The sequence below is a fragment of the Amphibalanus amphitrite genome, unplaced genomic scaffold, assembly GCF_019059575.1.
Source record: "Amphibalanus amphitrite isolate SeventyFive unplaced genomic scaffold, NRLGWU_Aamphi_draft 000127F_arrow, whole genome shotgun sequence".
NCBI classification, from domain to species: Eukaryota; Metazoa; Arthropoda; class Thecostraca; order Balanomorpha; family Balanidae; genus Amphibalanus; species Amphibalanus amphitrite.
The window spans coordinates 94,557-109,128 of record NW_024881622.1 but is presented as its reverse complement, the minus strand read 5'-3'; the positions used below and the strand labels follow the sequence as shown (position 1 = coordinate 109,128).

General features: G+C 52.8%; 1 protein-coding gene across 10 annotated transcripts in view; it reads left to right on the top strand.

Moving 5' to 3' along the window:
- Positions 1–12,856, top strand: part of LOC122381757 (dihydropyrimidinase-like) — a 28,529-nt gene extending 15,673 nt beyond the window's left edge. For 3 of the 10 annotated variants that reach the window (XM_043366334.1, XM_043366340.1, XM_043366341.1), the window contains 8 exons: positions 6,192–6,286; positions 6,687–6,760; positions 8,895–9,133; positions 9,442–9,621; positions 9,803–10,149; positions 10,279–10,504; positions 10,689–11,172; positions 12,139–12,856. In XM_043366334.1, the coding sequence (XP_043222269.1) occupies positions 6,192–6,286; positions 6,687–6,760; positions 8,895–9,133; positions 9,442–9,621; positions 9,803–10,149; positions 10,279–10,504; positions 10,689–11,172; positions 12,139–12,251 (1,758 nt within the window). In that variant the 3' untranslated portion in view covers positions 12,252–12,856. Of the gene's footprint in view, positions 1–6,191; positions 6,287–6,686; positions 6,761–8,894; positions 9,134–9,441; positions 9,622–9,802; positions 10,150–10,278; positions 10,505–10,688; positions 11,173–11,589 lie in introns of all 10 variants that reach the window. The other 7 variants (XM_043366337.1, XM_043366342.1, XM_043366336.1 and 4 more) reach the window with 4 other exon arrangements.
- Positions 12,857–14,572: the final 1,716 nt, after the last annotated feature.

Sequence of the window (14,572 nt, the reverse complement as noted above, 5' to 3'; positions counted from 1 at the left end):
ATGGTGAGTCGCCGGCTCTGATTTCATTTAGAAGTGCTCTTGTAGATCGGTCTGAAATGTGAATAGTTTGTTCATCGTTGCCTTGGTTTTGAATGATATTGACTATTCGCACTCCTGACTATTTTTGGGACTGGCATAAGCGTTTTGAGGGATTCTAAGCCAACATATGGAATACGGTTTTAATGCAGCCTTTTGTCACGCTTGTTTTGCTCTGCATCGTAGTTGGTTTGTTTAGATTCACATTCAACTACCAATGTGACATATTCATTCTCCACGCGATATTTGCGGCTACGAATCACTATATATGGTTGATTTTTATAAAAGGCATATCTGTATAGGTTGTGAGTGCGTGCAGTTGCTTACGGTGCTTGCTGGTACTTCTGGTAATCAAATGTTAGCATCCTAAGATCCAAAGAAAAACGCACTTCTACATTTTCAGTCCATTCCATCATGGCATGCACCATGCGTGATCGCTCGCAACAGCTCACTATGCGATGCGCTCCCCATCACATCGTTTTCAACTAACAGCCCCAAACCACAGGCCGGCTGGCTCTAACGGCCACTATGGAGCCACAGAGGTGTGGCTGGCTTTGATGAGCGGGACGGAGCCTCTGATGGGGACGGGGTGCGCTCACGACAGCGACACGTTAGTGAGGGTCGGCGGGCAGCGGGCTGCGTGTCACCCGGTCGTTAGGTCGGGTCGCTGCGGGCACCGGGGCGATATATGTGGCACGCGAGCCTGTCATCCTGTCATGGGCAGTTATTGTCCGATTGGGACGTTTATTGTTTATGGCTCTTTCCAAAATAGTGTTGTGGGTTGAGAATCAAGAGAAGGAAATTCAACTTTTAAGGTGTTGTTAAACGGCAACGATGAGTAAAGTTGTGTCAAACTTCAAAGGTATGAGTAAATGCGCACCATTGCCGCTATTTCTGGGTAGTTCTGCACACCACAATCAGGCATCATTGCCTGGTGAACATACGGTGCAACCAGCCGTTGTTTTGTTACCACCATATGGTGATAGTCCCTGTGGCCTTATTGACCCTACCCCGTACCGCGGTAACCCAGCCGGGCTGTTGTAGCACGGCCTGTGGCACAGCTGGGGCGTTCCACGACAAATCGACAAGTGCCCTGCACCCTCATATTTTATTTTTTGCTTAAAATTGGTCGAAAGGGTTGTGATGGGCGGGGAAGCCAGCTGTGGCAAGGATTTTTTTCTTCGAACAACGGTTTCCGAGATATAGCCTCGGGCAATTCTTGGAGTTCGCGCTGCAGCCCTATGTTTGGCGGCCTATAACTCAGAAACTATTGGTTTTTACGATAAAAACTTCATATGGTTCCACTCACAATCAACCAACAAACATTTTGGCTATCTCGGATTTTCAATTTTTGAAAATTTTGATCACGTGACCTTTTGTCCTATTTTTCGAAGAGTGACCTTGATATTTTCCCCACTGAAAGTTGCAATTTTGTCTGATGACGATTAAAGCCTTATCGATTGTCATTCATATGCGATAATAAAAGAAGTGGTTATCGCCCTGCGTTGACATCAGGTCAGGTCATTTTTATGACCTGTCCATTATTACGAGCGGGAGCGACAGCGAGATCTCGAGAATAAGGCAAGGTAGCGACAAGCGGTAAACGGTAAAGGGTACACACGGATAAGGTCTATAATTTTTACTGTAGTCATTTTCAGGTCAGGTCAAAGATGACGTCACAGGAGCTAAATGGAAGTCAAAATAGCGGCACTATACATATATATGAAGTTTTTCTCGAATAACTTTCAATGTATCCCAGCTAGGAACAAACTAATAGCACCATCGTGATCCTCTCGTCGATCCGCATCGAAACATATGTATGTTGACCTCGAAAGGTCGAAAGGTCAAAAGTTGACCTTAGGTCACGTGATCTAGGGTCAACTTTTGACCTTTCGACCTTTCGAGGTCAACACACATATGTTTCGATGCGGATCGACGAGAGGATCACGATGGTGCTATTAGTTTGTTCCTAGCTGGGATACCTTCAAAGTTATTCGAGAAAAACTTCATATAATGTATAGTGCCGCTATTTTGACTTCCTTTTAGCTCCTGTGACGTCATCTTTGACCTGATCTGAAAATGACCTCAGTAAAAATTATAGACCTTATCCGTGTGTACCCTTTACCGTTTACCGCTTGTCGCTATCTTGCTTTATTCTCGAGATCTCGCTGTCGCTCCCGCTCGTAATAATGGACAGGTCATAAAAATGACCTGACCTGAGGTCAACGCAGGGCGATAACCACTTCTTTTATTATCGCGTATGAATGACAATCGATAAGGCTTTAATCGTCATCAGACAAAATTGCAACTTTCAGTGGGGAAAATATCAAGGTCAATCTTCGAAAATAGGACAAAAGGTCACGTGATCAAAATTTTCAAAAATTGAAAATTCGAGATAGCCAAAATGTTTGTTGGTTGATTGTGAGTTGAAACATATAAAGTTTTTATCGTAAAAAACCAATAGTTTCTGAGTTATAGGCCGCCAAACATAGGGCTGCAGCGCGAAATCCAAGAATTGCCCGAGGCTATATCTCGGAAACCGTTGTTCGAAGAAAAAAATCATTGCCACAGCTGGCTTCCCCGCCCATCACAACCCCTTACACCAGTTTTCAACGAAGAATAAAATATGAGGGTGCAAATTTAATTTTTTATTTGTCGATTTGTCGTGGAACGCCCCAGCTGCTCGGTCAGACACCATTCCTAGAGAGCTGCCGCAGCCGCAGCTCTGGCCACTCGGCCACGCCCGGGTGTCGCGACCGACGGCTCGGCGCCGGACACGCCCCGTCGGAGCCGACGCTAGCCCCGTCGGAGCCGACGTTAGCGACACGGAGTTAGAGCGGCGGCTGGGCTGCATCCGTTGCGACGGTTAGCGACACAGAGTTAGGGCGAAGGCTGCATCCGCCATGCAGTGGGACCGACGTTAGCGACACGGAGTTAGAGCGGCGGCTGGGCTGCATCCGCTGCGACGGCTAGCGACACGAAGTTAGGGCGGCCGCTGCATCCGCTGCGACGGGGGTGGAGACCGGGGCGGGGTGGAGCTCAGACCTCCCCTGCTCTGCCACAGAGGAGGGCTGAGGGGCGGCTGAGAGTGTGAGTCATGTCTGGAGGAGACGAGACAATGCAGCGGTGACGTCATCTTTTGGGGAAGGGTGGAGACATTGGGGTGATGATCGATGTGAACGGGTTAAAGGGATGGCTGCAGTAGAAGTAACTATGTACTCAGATTGCATAAAGTAGATGAATCTCTTTTTTCGTTCACCGATCGGAATCACTGTAAAGTGCAGCCGAGCTTTCCTTGGCGATGCCTGTGGGTTGTGACACTACTGTGGACGGTAGATCTGTCCGGTTCTGAAAGAGGCACACGGCCTGTGCGGCAGGTCGTTGTCTTCCAGTTTTATTACTAGCATTCATGACATACGTCGCTGACCTTCCTTGGCATTCAGTCGCCATTGTTCTGATTTATGGCACCGCTGTTTTCAACATAATGACCGCCGGTCAATGGAGTTCAACGACCCGCCCGCGTACCGCCCGTGGCCGTGTCGCGGGCCGAGCATGGCGAAGGTCGCCGCCCCGCCGTCATCACAACACACACACAGCCCGCCACCTGACCCCAGGACCGGGACGTTTGAGTGGCGTGTGTTGACTCCGGCGGCGGTTTCCCAATATCCGTGCTGGGTGTTTGTTCCTGCGACCTGTGTGGCTCGGTCCCTGCCGCCTGCAGGTGCTTGGGTATACTGCTCGTATTCTTAGACCACTCTCTCATTGTGAGGACCGGGGGGCTTTGCTGGCTGGAGATGTTACGTTCCGGTTCCCATGTTCGTTGTTGCTATACCGGGATTTAATAGGGCTTTATTGGAACTTTTCGTGGCGCTGGGAGTGGAGTCATTAATCAAAATTACCACTCCATTAATCTGAAGACGATGACGGTAAATTGGATATAAATCCATTGTGGGGCATCGTAGGCAACCAATAAATGGTCCATGAAGTAAGGTTCTACTCCAACTCCAAACACTCAACAGTCTCGGAGCCGCTCGGACTAGGCTCATTGCCGAGCTACGGCCTTTGTTTCACCGGGACAGCATCGGGCTAGCACGAACTTACACCTCTGCGACCGTTCCGTGACCTCTGAGACTCAGGTGGACCCCAGTCCGATCAATACCCGAACAGTGCCAGTCTGTGGTCATGGGGCGGTCGACTTTTGTTTTACTGGGGTGGATCGGTCGGCGGGCCCATTGACCTGTCAGATCGCGCAGCTGTGGTGATCGATCCCAGAGCATACAGAACATCATCGATCCTATATGTTGACACCCCCCCCCCCCCTCTCTCTCTCTACTACGTCAATGTCCCGCCAATAAGGGGAGCAATACAACTCAACCCGACGTATCGATCCGAGTCGTTGCACCGACCATAATTGGGAACCTGATCATACCGGGCTTAATCAAACGATACTCTTTCTTGGCCGATTTTATGCTGTTCCTGATATCCTATAGCTTGGTCTGACCTGACCCGACCTAACGGAACCACCTGGCATTTGCTAACGATCTGCACAGCAGGGGTGGAGAGCGCGGTGGGAAAACGTTGAGAAACCGAGCTATTTCCGGGGAATGCCGCGTATTTGACGGATGGTAGCAGCTTTGACATCGTCTATCTCCCCGTGATAGAGACGATGGCAGGTGACGCTGGGGGTTGTTCCTAGTTGGGGGCGGCGGATGTTTATGTGCGTGCGCCGTAAGATGTGTGCGTGTCAGTCATCGGGGTTCGTGAGCGCATCTTTTGTGCTAGTTTGGGGAGTCACGCCGGGGACAGCCACGTCACGCGATAAAGACATTGACTAGCGTGCAAACTTTGGCCACGCTTATACGGGTCGAGCTGTAATAAACACCGGAAGCGGACCATCACTGCCGAACGTATGGTGCCTGATGGAGATGGCTATCTGCCTTTTTCGTAGGTCGTTAGCCTGGCTGGTGCTGATGATGCCAAGCGAGACTTTTTTTACCGCATGTTATGTCGACGAATTGCGAGAGGAAGCCCCTCGCCTTCGAAGTTTTCCCGTTAAGTCTAGTCTCCCCTTCTTTTAGCTCAGAGAATCCACCCTAAATTCCCGTACCGACCAGCATCTCTCCTAACACCGGCCGTCTTTTGGCGGCTTTATTTCGGCGCTGTGCCGTCAGCGCGGCCGGCACAAACCGTTCCACCGGCTCGTCATCGCCGGGCTTTTTGTTGCCGCCCACCGGGGATGCCGCACTGGCGTGGAGCGGGCCTATTTGTGTCCCGGGGCGCAGACAGACAGACAGACAGGGAGACGTGTGCCGTCCCGGTACAGACAGCAGACGAGGGTCGGACGGACGGACGGGCGGGCGGCGTACAGAGAGGGTCCTGTGACTGGTGTACGAGGGGAGGACTGGAGTGTGGGGGAGGCGGAATGGAAGATGCAGATCGCCACTTCTGGCGGTGGGGAGGCGGTTTCTGGCGGTGGCGGCGGTGGCTGGGGTGCGTCGCGTGCAGGGTGTGAGCTCTGCGTGGAGGGAGAGATGGGAGGGATCGAGCAGAGGGGAGAGATGGAATGCCCGCGGCACGCGGGCATTCCATCTTCCGTTCCGGGGGAGGCTGCTGGATGCATTAAGATGGATGGAAAACTGCTTCCACTCGCTAATGCGCGAGCTGTTAGTCAGGTCTGGAGAGCGATAGAAACGTAGGAAGTTACGTATCTCTGTGTCCAATGTTGCTCATATCGTTTCGATACTGATCTTAATTCCTGGTACTTCTTTTGTGCTGAAGGCACTGTAATAATGTCGAAAAAAAGCTTCCTGCTGGAGCAATTTAGCCAGGAATTCCGCTAGCATCGGCTCGTAGGGCTTTGTTACCGTCATTTACAACTTTCCGCGCCGCCTTTACCGCACTCATATTTTCAGCCCGCGGTCTTATTGCGCCCATCCACCAGCAGTCGAAATCCCCGCCGGGACAGGAGCTCACAGTAAAGCCGGCCAGGACAGGGGCTCACAGGATGTCTCTATCCGTCTCCGCTGTCTCTATTTACGAGCTCAGCGTCCCACAAATGTGGCGAGATGTGCTGTCACACCCGCGGTTCCAGTTACACCGTACCCAGAGTGCACTGTGGCGTCTCAGTAACGAGCGGATGTGCCTCTGTGTTTCAGAGCGCCCAGAACCGACTGCTCATCAAGGGAGGACAGGTGGTGAATGAGGACCAGGTCATCCACGCCGATGTCTACATTGAGGAGGGCATTATCAAGTGAGTGTGCTGATACGGTGCGTCTCTTACTCTGCTTTTGGCTCGTTTGGGCGCTTTGGGGCCGTTTTCTTTAAATCTGAAGTTTGTACTGTATTATTCACCACAGCTCTGGTATTTGCCTGCTTTTACTGCATGTAGGTATTGCTAACCTGAAAGCTTTGTGGCAATAAATCACAGCTGATTCACTTAGACGTATAAACCAAACAGACCTCTCATCATCTGGATTACGAGTTGTGCTCGCTGCTTCCAACTTTATCTAAAATAGCTCGATCGAGTTTCGTTTTGAGCCTAATACCTGATTTAGTGCACTGTCTTCCGTTCTTACTGGCACCGACTTCCTTTCTGAGTGGCACCGTCTTGGTTCTCCGTTCGGTAATACCGCATTTCGCTTTGTTCCCAGACAGGTGGGACTGAACCTCATCACACCCGGCGGAGCTCGCATCATCGAAGCCAAGGGCAAATATGTCATTCCAGGTGAGAATCGCAGTTATCTGAGCCATCAGCCTGCTGTCTGGATTGGATCGCGGTCGAAATCGTTCAGCCTTCAAAGTCATTTTGATATATGGAATTAATATGAAACTGTGAGACCCGCTCCGTCATCTGCTGGAAATGTTCCGATATTGAAATTGTAATTTACTCGGGGGAGGTAGTCTGAATCATATTTGAAAATATTAACCCTGACCGATCAATAACTCCGGTGATTTATTCGCTAACCCTGCAGTGAACCACCCCGTTCTATGGCGTCGTATTTCACGGTCTTTTTGTGCCTGTCGCCACACAAAGGGCTTGGCCAGCTGCGGCGTGGCTTAGTTCGGGACCCCCGCTGGATTCGTTTAGGGAGCGTGCTGGGCCCGAGGGGTGTGGGCGTTGACGCCCTTCTGTTTGTGACTGGGGGAGGGTGTGGTTCGGTCAAAGGGGGGGGGGTCACAACTGGGGGAACAATTAATGCGGAGGCACGACTCCGACTTCCCGCGGCACTGCTTTAGACTTGCACAGTGCCTGGACTTTGAACCACCCGACAATGTATATACCTAACGTCATTTACATCAGCTTCTTCAAGGCTTCCGTGAAATACATAAAATGCTGAGACGTTTTATCTAATTTGCTCCGTTTTCACTCTTTTATTTGTATTTCTCCGCGGTTTTTGCGCGCGTTGCGTGTCTCCAAAGTTGGACTTATCTCGGAACCTGAGCCCGCCTTAGTCACGTCAGAATCAACAAACGTCTGTTATTGAGTTCGGCGCCGCCCGGCCCCGAGGCCGTGAATTATTTGTTTGCCGCGCCCGTCTGCAGCGTGCCGAGGGGATTGCGTCGTCAGTTTCCGGAGGAACCGATAAACAATCCGTTCGGCTGGTAGGACTTCCACTAGGTGTTGATGACAGGATCGTGAGATTAGTCGTCCAGAGTAGCTACAAGCTTTATATCCTGTAAGGCTGTTTGGTTCAGCTTGGGTTTTTTACATTTATAATTAATCCTCGCTGACGTGGAGAGTCGGCTATTTCTGAGCTCCCAACGTACAGTTCGGCCTCATGCCATCAAGTGTTCATAAGCTGGAACATGGCATTGTCAAGTCACGGTGGAATGTGAACGGGAGCAGCGGCGCTCCAAATGCCCTCACCGCTCCGTCATTCTGTCGACAAATGCTGTCCAGCTGCGGACAGGAGAGCAGCTGCTGCCTGCCACGGCCGACTGACGGCTGCAGTTAGTGTGGCTGGCTGCGGCTGCTGCAAAGCATACGGCTGGTAAAGGCAGTTGCTGGTACACCGGCTAGGAACAGTAGCTGCTTTGGCTAAATGCTGAATACAAATTTCACAAACCGTCGGGCTGTGGCGAACTGTGGAGCAGCGGAGGGGGGGAGGCAATGCCGACTGCTGAGTGGAACGGCGGCAGGTGCTCAGGTCTGTCCGTCGCCACATGAGGGGGCGGGATGGACGCCAGGTGCCGCTACAGTGATAAGTGACAACAGCTGATCCCCAGAGATATGCGCTCTACCGCTGCACTGGCGGCGGGGGCGGGGCGTGACGGTGAATCGGGCTTTGTTGTGCCGCCTCAACGTCCGTAACGGGTAACGACTTCCGACATCAACGACAGATGCTTTGCAAATATCAACTAACCCAAGTGTCATTAAACGTGCGACTTTAAGAAATGAGGCAACTTGTGGTAGCCGTGAAAGTTTTCTGAACTTTCCTCTACATATTACCTAAAAACCCTAAATAAGCTCTTTAGCTGGCCTACTGAGCTGCTGTTATTTTAACAAAGGCCTTAGCTAGGATAAAGGTGGAGTTTTGCCAGGTGGCTGTGCGACATGTGACACAATTTGCACGTCACCGCTTCCGCTGCTCCTCGTTAGGGACACCGTTAGCCGTTTTTGTTTGTTGAGTATTTCCGGCCTTCAAACTCACACTGTTCGGGACTTTGTCCGTATGTTATGGTCACTATGGCCAACAGAAAGTACTAATTGCGCTGAGTGTGTGAGCAGCAAAAAGATAGCATAGCGTTTTCACAGTAATTATAATAAAAGTTCACATCTCATGTTTATTTTTGCCACATTTCGTCTCTTCCCGAGTCCCCACATGAGTACCTCGCTCACTCATCTCCTCTTTTTACAGGCGGCGTGGACACCCAGACGCACTTCCAGCAGCCGGTGGCCGGCACCGTGTCCTGTGACGACTTCTACACGGGCACGCGCGCGGCGCTGGCCGGCGGCACCACCACCGTGCTCGACGTGGTGATGCCCGAGCGGGGCGAGTCGCTGGTGGACGCGCACGACAAGTGGGCCGGCTGGGCCGAACAGAAGGCCTGCTGCGACTACGGCCTGCACGTCGGCGTCACCTGGTGGTCAGAGAAGGTACTGCCGTCTGCGCGGGGAGACTGGAGAGATGAGGATGGGTGGGGCGTGGCGAATACGATTGAACCTCGTGGTTTATAGAGAAACGTTATACTCGTGATGAAACGTTATGTTACTCAGTGTTTACGTTCGAGTCACGCATGCCTCCTCTGTCTTCGTCTACAGATATCGTAGACTATCAGAGTTCGTTTTGATTACAGATGGGAAAACATGCCTCATATTATTGCACGGATGCATGCTTGAATAGAGCCTGCATCTTTAAGTTACCCTAAAGCGAAGTACCATAACACCACCGTCTCCGTCCTCAGGTGAAGCTGGAGATGGCCGAGCTGGTCAGCGAGCACGGCGTCAACTCGTTCAAGATGTTCATGGCCTTCAAGGACCAGTACCAGCTGTCTGATGCAGAGCTTCTGAAGGCCTTCAACCACTGCAAGCAGCTGGGTGCCGTGGCGCAGGTGCACGCCGAGAACGGAGACGCCATCAAGGAGGTGCGGAAAACGATGTGGGAGGATGATGATACGGGTCAGGTTGTTGTCTGACATGCTATGAATTGCGTAGCGTCATCTCTGTGCCTATCAGAAAAGTAGCTGACATTTGCCTGGCCGATTTTGTATCGTCTTGCCCCTCTGCCGTCCGGGATCTAAGCCCGTCCTCCCTTCTCTCCGTCAGATGACGCAGCGTCTGCTGGCGGTCGGCGTCACCGGACCGGAGGGCCACGAGCTGTCGCGGCCCGAGGAGGTCGAGGCGGAGGCCACCCAGCGCGCCTGTCTGCTGGCGCACCAGGTGGGCTGTCCGCTGCACATCGCGCCGGTCATGTCGCGCTCGGCGGCAGAGGTAGTGGCCGCCCACCGGCGGCGCGGTCAGCTGGTCAGCGGCGAGGCCACGGCCGCCGCGCTGGCCACCGACGGCACGCACCAGTGGAACAGGTGCTGGCGGCACGCGGCCGCCCACGTCACCTGCCCGCCGCTGCGGCCCGACCCGGCCACACCCCAACACCTCGCCGGTATGCTGGCCAAGTGAGTACGGAACTTAGAGTGCGTTGTGGGAGGAAGGGATGAGGGGTAGAAGGATACTGATAACAATGATGACACTATCTTCGATATAGATGAAGTGTTGCTTACATTCTACCCTTCCCCTGTTTTCAGTAACGACCTGCAGTGCGCCAGCAGCAACCACTGCTCGTTCACGGTGCAGCAGAAGGAGGCGGGCCAGGACGACTTCACCAAGATTCCGCAGGGCGTCAACGGTGTCGAGGACCGCATGGCCGTTCTCTGGGAGAAGGGGGTCGCCTCCGGCAAGATGGACCTCTGCCAGTTCGTGGCTGCCACCAGCACCAACGCGGCCAAACTGTTCAACATCTACCCGCAGAAGGTAAGTGAGTGTGCTGTGGATGGCTGGAAGCCTACATTCACAGAGGTTGTAGTTTTGCTATTATACTTCCCATTTGTTTCATTTGGGCAGCTCCCATACTCTGTAATAATCGCTTTGCCGCTCGTGATCTCACCGCCAGGAAGATCGGTGCCGCTCTTAATTACCTGCTTCTCCCCGCCGTCAGGGTGTGATCGCGGTCGGATCGGACGCCGACATTGTCATCTGGGACCCGACCGTGGTGCAGCGGCTCTCGGCCAAGACGCACCAGCAGCGCTGTGACTTCAGCGTGTTCGAGGGCCTGCAGTGCCGCGGCGCGCCGGCCTGGGTGCTCTCCCGCGGCCGGCTGTGTTTGGAGGAGGGTCAGCTGCGGGTGGTGCAGGGCGCCGGCCGCCGGCTCAGCCGTGCCGCCTTCCCGCCGTTCCTGTACCGGCGCGTGCAGCAGCGCGACCTGGCCGGACTGCCGGCGCCCGTCAATAGAGACGGCGGCGACGAGGCCGACCAGGAGCCGGTGCTGGTGCGCGAGCTGAACGGCGTCAAACGCGTCAGCGAGACGATGGCGGGCCGACCGCCGCGCCCGGCGCCGGCGCCGCCCTCGGACGAGTTCCACAACCGCAGCGAGCCGGCAGAGGGCGTGCGCAACCAGCAAAACTCGGGATTCGCCGTCTCAGGTGGGTGAAACGGACGGGGTTAGAGGAAGGGAGAGGGTAAGAGAGCTTTTGGCTGTCGGGGTGGACAAGTAATTCGTGCTTTGGGGCTGGCTGTGCTAAGGTTTGACTGATTCTATCTTGGCTTTGTGCGGTCAGCAAACCTGGGAGAATCGTGCATTGCTTCATCTACAGTCTGCACTAACGTCGGTGGCATCTTACGATATTTATGAAACTGGGCTAAGGGATACTGTTACGATGCTAATTACTAACACTGTGATGCTACTAACGCTATAATATGCTCTGCTCATGTAGGGGAACTTTTAATACTCGGAATATGGCAACGGAGCCGCGGTGCTACTGCTTTGTACAGAGCTCTCGGGTCCATTGGCTCTGTGCTCCGGCTTGTTCCGTGCGCTGTAACACTGTCTGCCCTTACAGGTGCCCAGATCGACGACAAGACTCCCAAACGAACCGGGGTTAAGGTTCACGCCCCGCCCGGCGGAAAGTCGGCGGGCAGCTTCTGGTAACCATGACAACCGAACGTCTAATGCCGGCCGGCGCCCGCTGAAGGTGAAAGGCTGCGTGTGCGCCTGCCTGACTAACCCGGCAATGGCTAACCGATTGGGGGTCGAGCCCCGGAGCTGGTGGGAGGATTCCGACACTGCCGACTCACAGTGGACTACGCTTTCTAACGCCCGCCCTTCCCGCTGGTAGTCGGACTGATCCTCGCTTCTCGCCGCTGCCAAAAGGCGACGCCGGCGGCTGCTAACAAACCGCTGCAACCCTCGTTTCCCTGGCGTGCTACTGAAGCGTCGTCCCTGCTTTCCTATCGATCTGATACCGTCTCGGTGGTGTGTAGGTGCTCCTCCCGGCCGGCCGAGGTTTCTGGACGACCGCTCGGAGGTCTGGCTGGCGCTGGTTCTCAGCTGATCCGCCGCCGGCCCACTGAGCCACCCGGCTGACCGTCGCGCCCGCCTGTGTCTGCAGACTGGCTGTCCGACCTGTGCGTGCCCGCCGGCCTGCTGCTGCCGCCGGGCGCCGGACTGCGGCGGCCCCCGGTCCGACCGGCCCGCTCCCCGGCCCGACAGCGGCCCCGCTGACAGCGCTGTCCCAGCCGGCGTACCTTACCTTCGTTCTCAGTGCTGATTTGGTTGTATTTGTAGTGCTGAACAGGGTGGGGGGGGGGGGGGCGGTATGCCGTATGCATCTAAACGAGCAGCAATGTTACTTGTGAAGACAGAAGATGCTGGTTTGAATCCAGTGATTGGAGTGAATCCGACCCCATTGACAAACGAATTGTGATGGCTCCGATCTGATCTGAAACCTGTTCGTTCGGTCAGCTCTGTCCCTCAGATGCTATGATGGCCAGGTGTGCCCACAGGATGGATAGGTTGCGGGAAATGCGTGTGTTTGGTACGTTTGATAAGGAGATGTTTCCCCGCGTTAGCTAAGCGCAGCTTCTGTGCGTTCGGGCATTGTTGATGGAGTCAGCCCTGATTTTTTTCTCCTGTGCAGCTGAATCTCTCCGTGTAGCGCTGTGGCAGCTTTGGAGCGAGTATGGTGGTGCCTCTGCTCTGCCCGCTGCCGAGAGGCCAGCTGTCAGCAGGCCAGCGCGGCAGCTGTGGCGGTGTCCCCAGTGGCTAGCTTCCGTCTGTGTGCGTGTCGTCTGTTCGCTCGTGCGAATACAATGATTTGTTTTCCTGTGTTACAAAGATCTTATCAGGGAGTAATGTAATTTGAAATCAGCATCGTGCCGATAGGCCGTAAACCGTAACTCTCACGCTGTTCCAAGCGACCAGGCAGCGGCAATTTCACGTGCATTGCCCAGGAATCGAACCTGGATGGCTGTATCTAGAGGTCTAAGACCTTACCCCTAGACCAGTCTAGTCTCCACGTGGGAGGGACTGACAAGACGACGAGGCGCAAATGCCGCGTTCTGGATCTCTACGTCAATAGCCCGATAGATTTCTAAATAGGATTTTAACCCTATTAGTGGCAGGCTCATGGCTACCCCTATTAGTGGCAGGGGGGCTGTTTACGACCCCCCCCCCCCCTTGATATCTCGAGATCTAGCGGGCCGATTTTCAAAATTCAAACGGCATTCGATTTCGCTCAACGTGATCTACATTTCTAAAAAATAAAAATTAAAAAAATGTCAATAGGGGGGTAGACTTAGAGGGGGGCAAAAACGGTCAAATTGCAGATACATTTTAGACTGTTTATCACGGCCAGGTTTCTGAACCAATCTTAGCGCAACTTTTGCCGATCGATAGAGAATGAACCAGGAATTCACATGGATCCTAAAAATATGCATTTTCAAAAATCATAGGCGGATACAGATCATTGAGATTGGGGGTACACAAAAAGTATAGTAAATAAGGTTTTTGTTGGTACTGTTTCTAAAAAGGGTGGTAATGGTCTTGTTATGTTACAATTTTCTTATGAGAACGACTGCAATTGTATTGGTCATGCATAGGCGGTGTCAGGGCACCTATGTTGGGAGGTAAAACATAACCCCCCTTTTTGTACGCCTGGATCCACCTATTATAGCAAAAATGTGTCAAAAGAGGATGCACAATAACTTTGTATATGTTATCACATGATATCTTTCATTCACTGTTCGTAAAACTGGTGCAGCATCGTGATCTTCGCCCAAATGACTCGCTTCACGAATAGGACCCCCCAATTCCCAGTGCTCTGGAGCCGCCCCTGGTAAAGTTATGAACTTGAAATTTTCAGGGAACGTGCCCAATTTAGTCTTAGGAAAAGTCAGAAAATTTCAGCATCGTAGCTTCAGCGGTTTCGGAGATATTCCCGAAAAACCTGAGGGGTGGATAAAAACAACCCCCCCTGCCACTAATAGGGTTAACTCGCGCCGGGCCGGGGTGTTTGAACACCCCCCCCCCCTTGCGGTTTTTGGCACACCTGTTTGTACATCTTTTCCGCACATGTTGTGAAAATTTCAGACCCAGGTCTCCTTAGGTCAAGTCACCAGGCCACGCCAAGTGACCTCACCTCAGAAAAAAATAAGAATGCTCGTCATAGCTACACCGATTGATCGATTGCCTTAAAACTTTCAGCAATTGATTAGAGCAACAATATCTATAAAATGTATATCTCGGAATTTTGATATCGGTGACCTAAGGTCAGGTCAATTTTGCGGCCTCTCCATATAAGTCAATGGGAGAAAATTGAAAAGCGTCTGTTTTGCACGAACGCCATTCTAGACACTCTCAAACATCGAGATATAGGTAAAATTGACACACTGAACCAGAAAATGGCAACTATGACCCCTCGTTATGTCCCAGAGGTCATCTCAGGTCACGAACAGAATCTAACAGTTTTTCGCTAATAACTTCTGATAGAGGCGTCCTAGAGCGCTGAAAACGCCTTAGATGTGTTCGGCTCGACGTTGCGGATC